This window comes from Cyanistes caeruleus, chromosome 7 (assembly GCF_971803275.1).
Source record: "Cyanistes caeruleus chromosome 7, bCyaCae1.hap1.1, whole genome shotgun sequence".
NCBI lineage: Eukaryota > Metazoa > Chordata > Aves > Passeriformes > Paridae > Cyanistes > Cyanistes caeruleus.
Window position 1 is genome coordinate 34,957,107 of NC_141707.1, and position 15,992 is coordinate 34,973,098.

The window sequence follows — 15,992 nt, forward strand, 5'->3', positions numbered from 1 at the left end:
TCGCAGAACTGAAATTGTAGTGTATTAAGAAAATAATTATGTTATTTGAAGGTTAGCCATATAATTTGCTTTTATTCTTTTAGAATGGCAGTTGAATTTCAACAAGGTAATATTTTCTAGAAATAAGGATTTTTTAATGGCTTCACTTAGGCAGCAGAGAACAGAGTAATGGTCACGAATTTGGCAGAGGACATTGCTTGCTTTCACCATTGTGTGATTCATCAGAACTTTTGTAGGATGGTGGTCACAGAGCAGTGCAAGGCTGCCAAAGGCATCAGCAACCTTGGGCACCTTTTCACTACAAATTTTAGTGACACAAAAAGGCTGTGGCAGGTCTAATAGAGAGCCCACCTGAGGAGCATCACCCGGAGCTTGCGCAGCCGTGAAGCTTCACTATGCAGAGCTTTTGGCTGAGATCTTGGGAGCATCACAGAGGCAGTCACACCTGAGCTAAATGCCTCTTCTCTGCAAGGCTAAATGGGCTCAAGATACAGAGCAGCAGCAGCTCTGATGTCTGTCTAAACAGAGGCTCTTAAAGCTGTTTGTTTCTGCAAAATGCTTTTTAATAACAAAGTGAAAAATCTACTGCTCTTCAGCATTTGATGATGACTTCACCTGCACTGCTGCCACCTTGAGCTGGTTTAGCTGGCTGTAGATTGGAGGCCATTTCAGTTGCATTCTGTAAATGTGTAAAAAGGAAAACTGGCACTGCAGTCCAGCTGGCTGTGTGAGGCACAAGGAGCTTCAGCAGTCACACTGGAGTGTTTGGTTTATTGCACTGGAGAACAGGGAATCATCATACCACCCACTCCCCAGAATATATCTTGTTAAGGACTTTACTGGTGTAGCTGGATGTGTTCTCCTGGTGCAGCTCTGCTAGGTGAAATAATATCTTCCTGTGAAAAATAGATCTTGAGAGCTACACACGGAAAGTGCTGCATGGGAGCTGCATAATGTTATTCCTCATTAGGAGGGAAACCATTACCATTGTTGCTATTCCCTGCAGAACTCAGACCACACCACTCCCACTGAAGTCTGTGTTCTTTAGAGTCCCAGAAGAGGTTTAAGTTCTGTGATCAGGCTAATTTAATAGGAGAGGTTTAATTATTTGATACCACAGGAAAAAAAAATAGAATTACTGACTTTTGAATCCTTTCCAAATCTGACATTTCCAAGCAGGTCTGTAATGGCAGTCTCAAAGGACCTGTGCAGTCCCCAGCACAGCCAAAGGATAACCTGTTGCTAAGCAACCAATATAAGTGTGCTGCTCAACATTTATTTCATTTGGAAAGGAATGTATTCTTTTAAGTACTTCATCTTAGCTACTAAGCACAAAGAGTTTTCCACTCGTTTTTCTGTAGCTGTGCACATGTGTAAAACAGCCGATTTGCACAATCAAATGTGCACTTCCAAGAACAGGTGCCAGAGAGGAACATGCAAAATGGAAGGTATAAAAAATCTGGCACCAGTACTTTAGCCCTTTCTAAGATCAGCATCCTGAATTTTTCCTCTTTGTGTCTTTGTTCAGCCTAATTGAAAATGGGTTGCCTTGGAGCATGGATGTGGCAGAGCTCTCTGCAGAGCCAACCAGTGTTTGTGGATGCAACCTCTTTTGAAGATGTCAGGGTTTTTCCCAATGATAGGAGGAAACAATTTACACCTTGATAACCAAAGGTCAGAACACAACACTGAATTTCAAGACCCCAAATCTCAGATTCTGCACTTGTTTCAGAAAAGCAGCTAAATAGCTTCAGAAAAGAGCACTTAATGCCCTGCAATTAACACCATTTTCACTTCTGTGCTTGTCCCTACAGTGAAATAAAACCCTATAGATCTGCCAGGCTTGTGTGTGTGTATCTGAAAGCAGCCTTGGCTGAATAGTCTATAGCTAGATTGTCCTTGAAAGAGTTATTAGTCATGTTTTCCAGTTTAGAGTACGTGGGGTGCCTGTGTATCTGAAGAGCTTTCTGTTCCTAGCCACTGAAGGTCTTTCTGCTGCTGACCCAATGGATCATGTTGGATATGGACAGATGTCTCACTGCCCTTTGATCAAGTGACATGGATACACATTTTGCCTTCAACTGGAGTGGTTTCCAAACGATGAGTTTTGTTAAATGAAAAGCAGTGTGGGAGTACTACAGTGTTTGCAAGCTAAGCTGTGTCTTGGGAGCAGTAACTAACAACTACAGCTTTTTTTAGAGCTGAGGAAAATTAAGCTCAGTGTTGAAGAAATGCAGCTGAGCCCTGCATGGAATCCTGCAGCTTTGGTGACTTAAGACTCTTGGTGTCTTAGGCTATTCAGGTCTAAATCTCTCCCTGCCCCTCTCCCTCACTTCATTCTGCTTTCTGTGCTTAAGTCAGGAATTGTTTTCCAGACATCTCTTCATTGGAGAACTCACTTTAAGTGTTTGCCTCCCATCTGTGGATTCACAATGCAGAGCTCCCAGCGCTGAATCAATACTTCTTTCTTCTGTCAGCTGTAGTCCATGCAGGAACACTGCTGTCAACAGGCTGACACTGCAGGGCCACATCACGCAGCGTGGCTGTCACGCCTGGGAGCAGGACAGCAAATTTGCTGCTTAACCTGACAGCCTGGTCATGAAGAGATTGATTTTGGTTTCAAGACGGAAATAATTGCTATTTTCAATCCCAGGGTTTTGATCTGTTAAAGTAAATTGTTGGCTGTCTTGTTTTATTTAGGGAATACTTCCCCAAAACTGCTGCTTCCTATTTCTTCAGAACATTCAGTCTTCAGTGGCCTCTTGCTGCAGAGAAGTACAAGATCAACCAGTCAACCAACCAACACTGCCACAAGAAGCTGACATGACAAATAACTTCTAAGAAAATTATCTGACCAAATCCAAAGCAGAATTGCTTAATGAGTGAACAAGTAGGGAAATACAAGGGTCTGGGCCCTTTTTTTCAAGCACAGATAAAAATAGGGAAGTCAGGAAAAGGATAAAACAAGATGGGCCACTTATTTTTCAAGGTGCTTGATTTCAAGTTGCAAGATTCACAACAGCATTTGGGTTTGGGAAAAAAAAAATCGTCATTTTTCACTAAAAAAACTAATCAGGGAATGGTTAACAAACACAAGAGGACGTTGTGTGAGTAACATATACTGAAATAAAACTACAGGGGGAATAAATTACAGGCAAAAATACAGCACAAATAAAGAGCAAGGGTATCTTAAGCAAAGTGTAATTCTAAATTGAGTAAAGGGCAAAAGATGAGATGCAGTTTCACAGGAAATCTGAAATAGCTCCAGTTAAGCTTAACTTAGGATGCAGAAGCTGCTACATTTGAAATACATCTATGTTTTACTGTATAACTGCGGCATCTTGAGAGGCTGTAAGCACCATTATGCAGTAGCTTGTGTAAATATCCTGAGTGAACCAATGGTGAGGAGGGGGAATATAAAATGCAAAGCATAGATTTGGCTAAAATTCAATATTTTGGAAGGGGTTTTTATAACTTTAAAGAAAATGCAAGATAAAAAAGAGAATGGATGTGTGACTCTGCCAAGGGTATATTATATGCCCTCTACAAATTATTTCACAACCTAAGAGGGAGAAAGGAAGAAATTCAAGACAGCATATTTAATACAATTATTCTAACTCCATTTTATTGAATTATTTTTTTCATTTTAGATTCTGTGTAAAATAAATCTCTTCACAGTGCCAATATAAACAAGTATTTTCCCTTTGCCCTGTGTCAGCTGCAGTTTATGCATTAACAGGGACTTTCTGCTTGAAGTCTTTGTTCTTCTGGAGAGCCACTCCTCTGGAATTGGGCTCCCTGGTTGGCCACTGTACCTCGTTCTCCTGATAGCAGGTGGATCTGGACAGCAGCCAAAGTTAATAACCTGTGACCCAGGGACAGGAGGGATAGCAGCACTGACACACAAAACATTAGCATTGAAGGAGTATTTCTCCTCTGGCACTTCAAAAATGAAAATTGATATTCATAGCCACATTCTACCTAAGGAATGGCCTGACCTAAAGAAGGTAATAAAGGTTTAGATATTCAGTGCCTTGTTATCAACAGCCATTTCTACCAATGGGGTTTTTGAAAGAAAAATGTGTGAAGGGTTCTGTGGTAAATATCTCTAGGTTTTTTCAAATTTGGGATTTTTTTCCAACTGTAAAGTATTTGTATTGCACTACTTTGAAAAGCAAGAGTCTCCAGTCAGAAAGGGATGCAAAACTGGGCTCTGTTCCCCACTTTTTATTTATTCTGAAGCAATTCTTAAAGTTTTCCTTAAATGTTTTGAGACATAAAATTTCTGGATGATAAGATATAAATTCCACTTTCCTTGATAAAAATAGAGCTGTTCTGTTACGTTCCTAAATGGTATTCACTTTTGTTTTAGATAAAATAAATAATCAAATATTAGACAAAATTAATGTTAACTAAGACAAATTCATTCACATCATTATACCCACAGGCATGAAATCATTAACTTCAATGGGAGTTGGGTCACTCTAAGTACAGCTAATTGATGATGATAATTTTACTAATATCTGCTATTTTTTCAGTTACTGGAAAGAAGTAATCTATTATATTTAAAATAGAAAATCTCAGCTGTCAGAACACTGAAGCTATAAGTGAATTTCTGTTAACTTATTATTGTTTTTGTTGTTGTTATTGTTTTTATTAATCAGTGACATAAATTTATTCTTGTCCACAATATTTTTCATGATCCTGTGAAATGTATTTTAGAATGAAAAATGTCATTTAGGTTTTAATGTAATCAATCTGAAAGGGTTTCATATCTATTAGCTTTGCCTTTCTGTGATTTTAAGCAGTCCTGTTTTAGTCAATATTAGAAAGAGAGCAGCTGGGAAATGTAAACAGCATATTAGAAAAAAGTCCTGAGAACACCTGGCATTAAAAACATACATAGGATTATTTCTTCATTAGTCGTGAAAAATAACATCATTATGTACAAAATCTCCTGGAAAAGAATGTTTATTTCCTTGTTTAGCTAGAAAGGTTTTTAAAAATATCTATTTGAACTTCCTATTTGTAATAATAACAGCTCCTGAAGAAAAACACATACACTGGATAATGTACATGAGGATACAGACACTTCTAGAATAATTATGTGTGTTTTAAATTGATAGGAGTTTAAATATCCAGACTACAAAGACAGGTTACTTTTGCATGTTTCAGATTTTTTTGTCTTTTTGCAGTAGCTTCATAAAAACGCCTACAGAATTCCTTCATTCTGATGCTATGTGAGGTTTCTTTAAAATTAAATATTTTTGCCTGTAAATACTTTAAAAGGACAATAAATTCACTGAGATAAAATGACCCCAAGAATTCCTTGATGTTCACAGATGTACATCAAGACTAAATTCACTAATGTTAGACACTGTGGGCCAGCATTGCATTTCTTTAAACAGAGATAAAGAGGCAAATACCAAATTTTTAAAATTTAATTTCCACCTGCTAGGTTTTTTTCCCTGTGTTCTGCGCAATTCAATGGTTTATTAATGGGCTCAGAGTAGAAAACAACTCTCAGAATTCCCTGGAGTCCTCTGGAAATTCAAGTCATTAACACAGATCTCTCCATTTCATGCAAGGAAAACCAATGAGGAATCTTAACATGCACACATTAAGTTAGTGCTAAACTTCTCTTTCTTATTTTCAGCTTTGTAAATACTGGACCTTCAAACTAGAAAATTCTAGCATCAAGATACTGATTTAACAGCCTAGAAAAATATCACAAGTATAAAAAAATCACAGGAAAAGCAGAATTGGACTGTCAATACCTGCAACTAATAGCTGAGGGGAAGAAAGAAAAAAATAAGCTCAAAACCAGTGAGTGTCTCTATTGCTCCTTCAGTACCCATTTCAGATACTTGTTTTCTGCTCAGCTTACAGTTGCAATTAGCATGGGTCTAGTTTAAAGTCCTCATTAGTTGTCATTCATTAAACTTTCCCAAAATTTCAGTATTTTTACATGTGTATAAACCTATACATGTATGCATTTAAATAAAATCTACATAGTTGCACAGTTAAACAGAGCATTCAGCCTCAGTGACTGCATCTGTGGCTGAGGTCAGGAGGTTTGGCTCTTCACACTCACGTTAGGAAAGCTCACGGTGGCATCAAGCACTGATTTGATATCACAGGAAATTCAGGACTGTGTCCAAATCATTTACACTTCAGTGAAACAAATGCCTGATCTTACTTAGTTTCCTTTTAAATGATTCTTTTTTTGGAGAAATGGGAATTCTGAGCATTGTTTTCACTCAGAGATTTCAAGAGTTCGTTCCTTTCTAGCTGATAGATTATGAAAATAAAAGGAAATCAGCAGCTTATGTAGGTTTTGCGTTTTTTGTATGAACAATTCTGAATCTCTCTGGAAGAATCAATGAGCATCTAAGCTTCTCCTTTTTAGCTTCTCTTCCCTGTTTAAATATTAATAGACAAGAGGCTGACCTTCACTCCTGCTGCTGAATCATGGAAGCTGAAAAGTGGAATCAATGCATCTTTGTGCTAATGATTAACTAATCACAGATTGGAAAGTTGTCAGCTCAGTTTTCACAATGCCAGATGTTTAATTTAATATGTTCTGTGTCAAAATTATTTCAGTTAGAACCTCAATGTAGTAAGCAAATTTAAGCATTTTTAAAGCAGTTGTTTGAAAATGTTGAAGTACAAACTAAAATTCCAGCTCTACAAACACCGTTAGTCCAGTTCAGCTACACTTCAGCAGTTCTGCTGAAGTCAGTGAGGCTACTCTGGCTCAAAGCTGAGCACATGTGTTTGTCCTCAATGAGGCGTTTTTGTGAGAACTGCAGCTATTATTATTATTATTATTATTATTATTATTATTATTATTATTATTATTGTTGTTGTTGTTGTTACTACTGAAGAGAACTAACTAACACTGTCTTTCTCTTCTTTCCTCCACAGAGATATGGATATGGTGGATGGGTACAGCTGGATCATCACTGCAAGGTTTGGGCTGTTTGGTGCTCAGAGCTGATCTTGTGTTGTCATCAGGAATAAAAACTCACAATAGATCTATAAAGAAATGAAGTGGCAATAAGATTGGCTCTGTCTTTGATACAGATTTCTCTAGAGGTCTATTTCCTATGAAGTAGTATCAGTCCTAATATTCCTCAGCAGAACCTTTTTCCTGAAAGATGAAACTCACTCTCTCTTGTATGAACCAGCATCCATTCTTCTTTATCATCTCATTTCAATACTTGGAATAGCTCTGAGAAAGTCTTTTCCACAAGATAGATCAGGCTAAAGCAGATTACATATAGATTTGGGTTGAGTGAAATGCATCTGTATGTATATAAGTATATGTATAACCTCATCTGTATGAGAAGCAAACCCAAAAGGAGCTGGTATTTTAATAAACAAGGACAAGCCACCTGTGGAACCAATGTGGGGGTGGCACAGCTTTTGGGATATGTGGCAGCAGCAGGAAGGAGACAAGGATTGGACACATTTCTGGTGATTTTGTTACAGGTTTGATGCTAAAATTCTGTGCTAGAAATAGTTTGCAGAGGAACTTTGTGGCAAGTCAATAATGGCCTTACATGCTCTGCCGAGAATTCCATCTGGCCTACTTCCATCTGGAAATTTTGAATGACAAAAAGTGCATGGCAAAATAAAATCCTGTTCAGACACATGGAGCTGGGGATGTTAATTCCTAAGATTTAAAAAAACCCAAAGGTTACCCATATCATTCTCTGAAGAAGCACCAGGGTCAAACTGGAAGGAAATAATTACATGCATATTTTAAAAGTGCAATTTGGGATGTGACTGAGTAGTTTAGTGATGGGAGAAGTTTAAATGTAGTTTGCTGAACCAAATCAGCTGACTAATGTTAAGCAGGACTTAACATTAAATATCTCTCTCTTAATCTTTCCACATACATTAATTAAAATGTTAAATATTAGATAATTTTTAGCATGGGACACAGTAGAGAAGGATAGAATAGAATAGAATAGAATAGAATAGAATAGAATAGAATAGAATAGAATAGAATAGAACAGAACAGAACAGTAAAGTCCATCTATTCATATGTGATTAAATGCTTGGTTCTACTCTGCCTTTTTTCTCACCCAAATAATTTTTTGTTAAGTGGACAACCTGCATCAATGTACTACTTATAATGTATTTGAGTGTATGGCTCCAGTAAACCTCTCCATCAAGTTGCAAAACTGGTTTTACAAGAACCTGAAGTATTTCACCAGGGGATCAGGAACCTGTAATTATAGTATTTCAAGTAATTTTCACAACCCATGATACAGCTAACAAGTAACTTGACAGGTTACCAAGGCAGCACACTTAGATTTGTTGAGGAGGGCTTTAAAATATTCATTAGGACAGTATAACTGTGAATGATGTATGAAGTTAATAACAAATTCAAGGTTAACAACAGTTTGAGTTCTCAGAAGTGGATAGAACCTCCCCCAGTTGAGCACACTAGTAGTAAATATTCTGATTTAACAGGTTTTTTTCTTTAGAAATATTGACAGAATAGGGGCCTTTGGAGAGAGAGAAATCCCTCTCTCCAAGGGTCTGAAGGCTGCCTAGCCCTGAGCTCCTGTTTCCTGGGAAGGTGAAGGAATAGCTTCTGTGTTTTCTTGTGTGGGTTTCAGTTTTTCCCTGCAGATGGAGTGTGTTCCCTGCCCAGTGCATCTGTGCATGACTGCACTTACCCACCCCACAGCACCAGGGGATCTTCTGCCTTTCCATTTACCCCTACAGCAGATTAAAACAGCCAGGAACTACTCAGGGCTTGCAGGTGTTGGTGAATTGTATCTCACCCCGTTTGTGCCAACAGAAATCCTGTTGTGTCTGTAGCAGCTGGTGGGTACCCCTAATTGTGACAGACAATTTGCTTAATGTGGTGACAGTGTGCCTTTCTTTGAACAATTCACACACAACCAAATATGAAATTTTAAAAGTTTCCATGGTGATAAAGGAACAGTTTTAAATTTCATGACTGTGATAACATTTTGAACTTCCTTAGTCTGGAAATTGGTGGCATATGAGAAAGGTTTTACACTAATTCAGGTCTTGGGTCTATATTTTGGGGATTTTTTTGTTTGGGATTTTTTTTCCAAATTCTTCAATTTTTTTTTTTTCATCACAAGGAGAAAACATAATCTGAGTACACAATAGGTATCCTTTTGTCTCAGTATCACTGGTGATAAAAAATCACTGGACTGAAATTAACTGTGTTGCACAACTATTTCTGCAGTTACTGGAATCATTGTGATGCTATTGACTTTAAAAGAACACATCCATACCCAAAGGGAAAATTTAGCACAGATTTAATTAGAGCATTGTTTTTAGGTCAAAATTTGGTTTGAGGATAAACTTTGATTAAGGTACCTGGTATCTTTTCCAAGTAAATATAGAGTAATGTACATTGCAGAAGGAAGGGGATTCTTTTTATTGTTCTGAATAATTAAATGTGAACTATAAATTACTGTCTTACCCATGTCTATTTTAAAAATAGCCTTTGTTTAAAAATACCTACTGAATAGAAATAAAAGATCAAAATTCACTGAATTTCTGTAAGGAGCACAATATACTCAAGAAACTGTAAATTAGCAGGTACTACTTTGTCACATTTATAATGTATGAAAATATCATTTTACAGGGACAGGCAAAGATGATGAAGGATGGGAAGGTTTTTAGAGTTATTCAAGAGAACTGCTGGGATCCAGAAGTACGGATTAAAGAGATGGACCAGTCAGGTACCTCCACAAAGGAATTCAAATCTTGGTGCTTCATTTAGAATAACAACTTCTCTGTCAGTCCATCTGAAAGTGCTTAACAACAATATCAAAAATGAAGGTTTAGCATACTAATTCCTTGGTTTAAATCTGTTGAAAACTATTGGAAACTGATATGCTTGATACTCAGAAGGAACCTGTGCCCATAACTTCCCTCGTTCTCAGTAGCAATTTATTCCCCATTAGAATATATTCAGTTTGGTGGGATTTAAGGCACAAAGGAACTGACTGACAAAAGTAAGGATGACTGACCCTGGACTTGAAATGGCACCAGACATTCCTGTTAAAATGTGATTCACATAAAGGAGGAGGAATCCCTTTCATTTTTGTTCCAAATATTAAAAATACTCTTTTTACACATAGGATCTCTTGTATGTGTTTCCTTTTCTAATACCTTTTTCCTGTTTAGCCATGTTGCAGCTCTCTTCTGCTTTTGCTGAAGGACTCTGAGCAAGAACTGGTACAATTACTTTGCCAGAAAAGGGAGTTTTCCTCATTTAGAAACTTAACCAGATGCCAAATTTGCAAATTTATTTTCCATCATGTTACATGCAAGTCACTAAATAAAGTTTGTAAGATGGAGACTGAGAATGAAGGAAAGATTTTCTAGGCTGATCAATTATTTTTACTAGTTCTTATTAACACTGTAATTCCAAATTACTCTTGTAAGAGAAATATTATCTTACTAAAGATTATTTTTTCTTAGATTGAAGCCTGAATCAGTTTCAATACACACAGCTTGAATATCTTCAACTTTTTCCAGCAGACACAACTTGAATATCTTCAACTTTTCACAAGGAACAAACACCTGAATTGCTTAAAAAGATCAGATATTGAACAAGTAGCATCTTTATGATTATTGTTTCCTCCTCTCAGGCCTTATCACCCTTGACATGCACATGAAAGAGGTTGCAGCCAGCAGGGAGTTGGTCTCTTCTCCAAGATAACGAGTAATAAACATGAAGAAATTGCCTGAAATTGCACCAGAGGAAGCTTTAGATTGGATATTATGAAAAATTTCTTCACTAAAAGTGTTGTCAAGTCCTGGAAGAGCCCTGGTATAGTCCCCATCCCTGGAGGGATTTAAAGGATGTGTAGATATGGTGCTTGGGGACATGGAACTGGATTAATGGTTGGAATCAGTGAGTTTAGAGGTCTTTTCCAACCCAAATTATTCTGTGATTCTGTGTTAGGAGACACTCTGGGTCATTCCTCTTAGGGAGGTTTAGTGCAACACCTAACTTAGGCTAGCTTGGGAACACACCAGGTAGCAGGCAATTTATGTAAACACAATTTAGGTAATTTTCATCTACTTCATTTTCCCCCTGGAAAAGTAGCATTTGAAACTCCAACTGTTAGACATTTAATGGGAACACCAGAAAGCCTTTGCAAACTCTGAAATAGGCTGCCTTGTCAAAGAGTCACAGAATCATGCCTTGACTAGACTGTAATGTTTCTCTGAGTTAGCTCAGGGATTTTGGGGATTACCAAATCACTCCACTACAGAGTGGATCATAAATAGCCTTTGGGCATCCTTCTCTTTCAGATATTTCCCTCAGCACAAATGGCAAGTTTCTACAAAACAGTTCTGCCCCATATATTTGTTGAAGACAAAGGGAAAACACAGGAGGATTTATTTTTTTTCCAATTTTTGCAGCAGCTCTCCAGAAAAGAAAATGTATCGTGAAAGCAGCATCACAATATTTCCTCATGAACTAAACAGTGCTTGCTTGGTTGATAAAAAATCTAAACCTGTATGTTACAGCACCATCTGGTGACTTGTGCCCTAAAAATGTCCCTTTTTATTACAGCACTCCAGAATACAGACAGCAGCCAATTAATTATGTGGGGGAAAAAAACGTGTGGTGTTTTTCATTCTTTCATCCTTACTGCTCAGCTAATGATAGAGAATATGGACCACATTGATTCTTTTTTGGTTTAGAAAGCTGTAGCTACTTAGTTCAAAGACTGCTTTCTTTTACACAGGCTGAGATAGATTATACCCAAAAATTTAACCTTCAAACATGGCATAATTTTGGGACAAAGATGCAAGGAGTCTCCCAGATGAACAAAATCTAGAATTAGTCACTGAAAGGTATTTTTAACTCAGAGAGATAACTTCGAGCTTGGTTGTTAAAAGGCTTTGTTTGTGTAACACCCCAGAAATCTTGCTGGTAATAAGAAATGGTCTCCAGTGGACCAAAGAGACTCAATTAGTTCTCCTAATCATATGTCCTAGGTCTAATTGATGTACATACTTCTGTCTTGATCCACTCAATAAAACAAGCTATCCATGTAACTCAATAAAACAAGTGGTATAAGTAATTAACATCACGGTTCTGTGACACAAATCATCACATTTGAGAAAATATATCAGTTCATCCTAACTGCCTTTCCTTGTTATTTTCTCCTTTGCAAAACCCTCTGAAGAGGGTAAAAAAGTAGAGACTTTTCTGTGCTGATTCTTCTTCCTGAAGCTAATGTCTAGGAACAGTCAGCTTGGCAATGTACTTTAAGGTTTATGTTAAATTTGCTCAGAAGTGTAAAAATGGGTTGAAAACAGATACAAAGGTTATTGTGGAAAACATGGAGAAAGTTTTCAACAGACTTATCAAGAATCCATATTGATGGATGATCCAGCTTCGATAATTCAGTATTAATGTGATTTTGCAGACCTAATCCTTATCCCTAAACCATTGCTGCTGTACATAATATTAATAAGATCTTGTAGCAATCTGAGTCAGCTTCTCCTCTTGTTTCCTACTTAAACTTCTGAGGAGGAGGATAAATCATTTTAATAATTCAAATGTTTTGGCAAGTCATTGTCTTAGAGTTCATTCTCCTAGAGTTTTTTCTGCCATCTTTTGTTTTAGTCATTTTACTACTAACAGCCAAGATATTTTTCAAAGCATGACAAGATATGTGCAAAAATATTACAAATAGACCTAAAAAAACCACCAAAACAGTTTTGCATGTAACTATTTTGTGAATTCCTAATTACTATTTATTGTTTGTTTGTCTGCCAGGTTCATTTTTTTCACTCCTGTCACACACACTGTTATGATATAGATTTGTGTTTGAGCAGGAACAAGACAACATGGACTTAATTATTTTTATTTTTAATATCAAAGCTTTTTCTGAAAACAGGCAAATTCTTTTATATTTACAACCTCAGTAGTCCAGACACAAGATGAATGATCCCTAACACAATATAGCTTTGGGAACACTTAGGGTAACATTGTTTAACAAGCATTGTTAAACAGTGTTTGGGCTAATTCATTTACTTATTTAATATATATATGACAAATTAACCCCAAATTTGAGTTACTGTATTCTGTTGGTTTAATGTCAGTTTCATTCATGTGAGAGTAATACTAAATTGCTTTTTTAATTGTTTGTATATGTGCATACTAAATACTTCTAAAATCAAAAAAACTGATTTCTCAAATTATCTGGTATGAATATGGTAGTGTTTTTTTCTATTTAGCAAAAATATCCAAATACTAATAAATCTATACAGTATGAGGTTTGTTGCCATGATCCTTAGTTTAAGAAAAATAATTTTTCCATGTCACTGTTAAATCTTTCTTATCATTAAAGCTTTTACATTCTGCCTCTCCAAAGTACTTTCTTATTTGTAACATTTTATCAAAAACAGACAACAAAAAAAGGAAAGCATTAATATTTTCTTTTTCTTACTCAGGAGTCACCGTCCAAGTCCTGTCCACAGTCCCTGTAATGTTCAGCTACTGGGTAGGTTCCAGTTAACATATTTTGTAATTCATATCTTTAAAATGCAAAAGCACCTTCCTACAAATTGATGTAGTCACTAGAATTGTTCTGCTGTGAAAACAAAAAGGCAAAAAAAGAAAGTAGTGCAGGCATGAGAAGATGTCTGCAGGATGTCCTGGCAAAGCTCCACACTGGAGCACACACAGTGAGAAAAGATGAAACAACTGAATTTCTTCTTGGAGCCTTATGAGGGCAGCTTGAAACGGTGAGAAAAAATATGTACAACATGAATCCATGGTTAGCAGCAGATATATACATACACATTCTATGAAAGCTAGACATCAACCAGTATTTTCTCAGGAAAAAAAAAAAAAAAGACATAAAAGATATATTTGTGGCCTTGTCCTACTTTCTTTTTAATGTGGCATGGGTCTCATTAACCTAGCATGCTTTGAATCTTAAAATTCAGGAGCAAATATAAGTTTCTATGCTCCCCACATGGTGATCTTGAATGCTTCAAAGAAATAAAGATAGGCTGAGGAGATAAATCACAGCAAAATGCTGTTCTAAATACATTCTGAATGTGACTATTAAGCAACGTGTACAGGTCAAGATGCTTATATGTAAATGGATTTGTGCATTAAGAACCATTGTGTTAAGCCCATATATAAGAAATACCATTGATATTCAGAATTTCTTGTTAGTAACATCTCTTCAAAATTTTATTCTGGTATCTAAGGGAATATTTTCCATTAAATATGTATGGGGGGGTGGAAACAGAGATTGATTGTATGGATATTGCACTTTCTTATTAGAATTATGGATGTTATCTACTTCTAAATGTTAGAGAAGTTTGCCCAAGCTATCTCTGTAGAATTTGTATGCTCCAGCATCTCACATTTCTTACTTTTATTTCTTCAGCTCCAGTAATAGGAGAGTAAATATTCATTGCTATGTATAATAAAAATTATATACTGAGGTTTTTGCATTGGGATAAACAAAAACAGGGGACTGCTTTACACAAAAGACCAGATACTTAAGTGCATCAGCAACCTGGGCTTTATTACACTCATCCTCAGCAGTAAAGGCAACAGCAGTTGATAAAATATTCAAGAGAAGAGGCAGAACTGCACCCAGAGGTTTTAAAGCGAGGCAGAATTTAGCCCTACTGTTTTCCAGCTATTCAGAACTGCAAAGCAAATTTGGGTCCAAACCTTGTCTATCAGTTGTTTGCAATGACATTTATCCAATAACTTCCAAAGGTGATAGCATTTGAGAACTATATTTAAATGTACTGTTCTGCTTCGTATCTTACCAGGCCAAACCTCAGGATACTTTAGATCTCGCTCAGATATTAAATAATGACTTAGCTGCTACGGTAAAAAAGTACCCCAAGAGGTTTATTGGGCTGGGCACGTTACCTCTGCAAGCTCCAGACCTGGCAGTGAAGGAAATGCATCGCTGTGTGAATGAACTTGGATTTCCTGGAGTGCAGATAGGATCTCATGTCAATGAGTGGGACCTGAATGCCCCAGAGCTGCACGCTATTTACGCTGTGAGTAGCTGTTGCTTTCCTTCTTTGGGGGAATACTGTGATATGGAAATCTGTCTAAAAATATCTTGGAACACATCCAGTCATCATTTGAACCTTCTAATCTACCTAGTGATCAGAGAGACTCAGCTTTAATTGTAAATGGTAATTCTTTATAGGTTATAAAGGCAATAATACAACATATCCTGAAACATATTTTATAATAATGAATAAAAATATTTTTTTTATTATACAAGTTCTCACTGTAGATCTGCCTTCTTAATTTGTGAGGATAAGTGCAATATCAAATACATTCTGCACTGTTTGCATTTGAGTTCAAGTTACTGTATCCAATTCTATTGAAATAATTGATAAAACTTCCTGAGATTATCAGATGCCTACAGCACCAAAGTACCACACACAACTATGTAAACAGGACCAAAATTTCCAAACTGAATGTATTGATTATCAAATGAATTAATAGATAGCATTTCTTAAATAGTCTGAGGTCCAGATGAGGGTGGTCATTTGTCTAAATTAGGGGTTTAATCAATGCCCATTCTGAATCTGTTTCTCAAGTTATTAGAGCTGTCATCTCAGAATTGATTCACAGAGGTTATTTTGCAGGATGCTCAATTTATTTAGAAGCTCTGTTGGTGCAGCACCTGGACTATTTGTTTTTATGGCCATATACAGTCAGGTATCCACATCTGTACTTGGAGATGCTCACATTTATGGAATCACAGCACAGCTGAGGTTGGGAGGGGCCTCTGGGGTCCACCTGAACCAACCCCCTGATCAAGCAGAGTCACCTACAGCCAGATCCCAGGACAATGCCCAGGCGGCTTTTAAATATCTCCAAGGATGGAAACTCCACAATCCTCTGGGCAGCCTGATGTTTCCTGATCTCCACTGAATCTTCTCTCCTCATGGCCAAAGAGTCCCAGTTC

The 15,992-nt window shown here is 36.9% G+C and overlaps 1 protein-coding gene across 3 annotated transcripts in view; it reads left to right on the forward strand.

Annotated features, from left to right (window-relative positions):
- Nucleotides 1-15,992, forward strand: part of ACMSD (aminocarboxymuconate semialdehyde decarboxylase) — a 38,676-nt gene that overhangs the window by 13,372 nt on the left and 9,312 nt on the right. For 2 of the 3 annotated variants that reach the window (XM_086898688.1, XM_086898687.1), the window contains exons 3-6: nucleotides 6,928-6,972; nucleotides 9,644-9,740; nucleotides 13,483-13,532; nucleotides 14,830-15,066. In XM_086898688.1, coding sequence (XP_086754814.1) covers nucleotides 9,656-9,740; nucleotides 13,483-13,532; nucleotides 14,830-15,066 — 372 coding nt within the window. In that variant the 5' untranslated portion in view covers nucleotides 6,928-6,972; nucleotides 9,644-9,655. Of the gene's footprint in view, nucleotides 1-3,879; nucleotides 4,008-6,927; nucleotides 6,973-9,643; nucleotides 9,741-13,482; nucleotides 13,533-14,829; nucleotides 15,067-15,992 lie in introns of those variants that run through there. The other variant, XM_023931371.2, reaches the window with a different exon arrangement.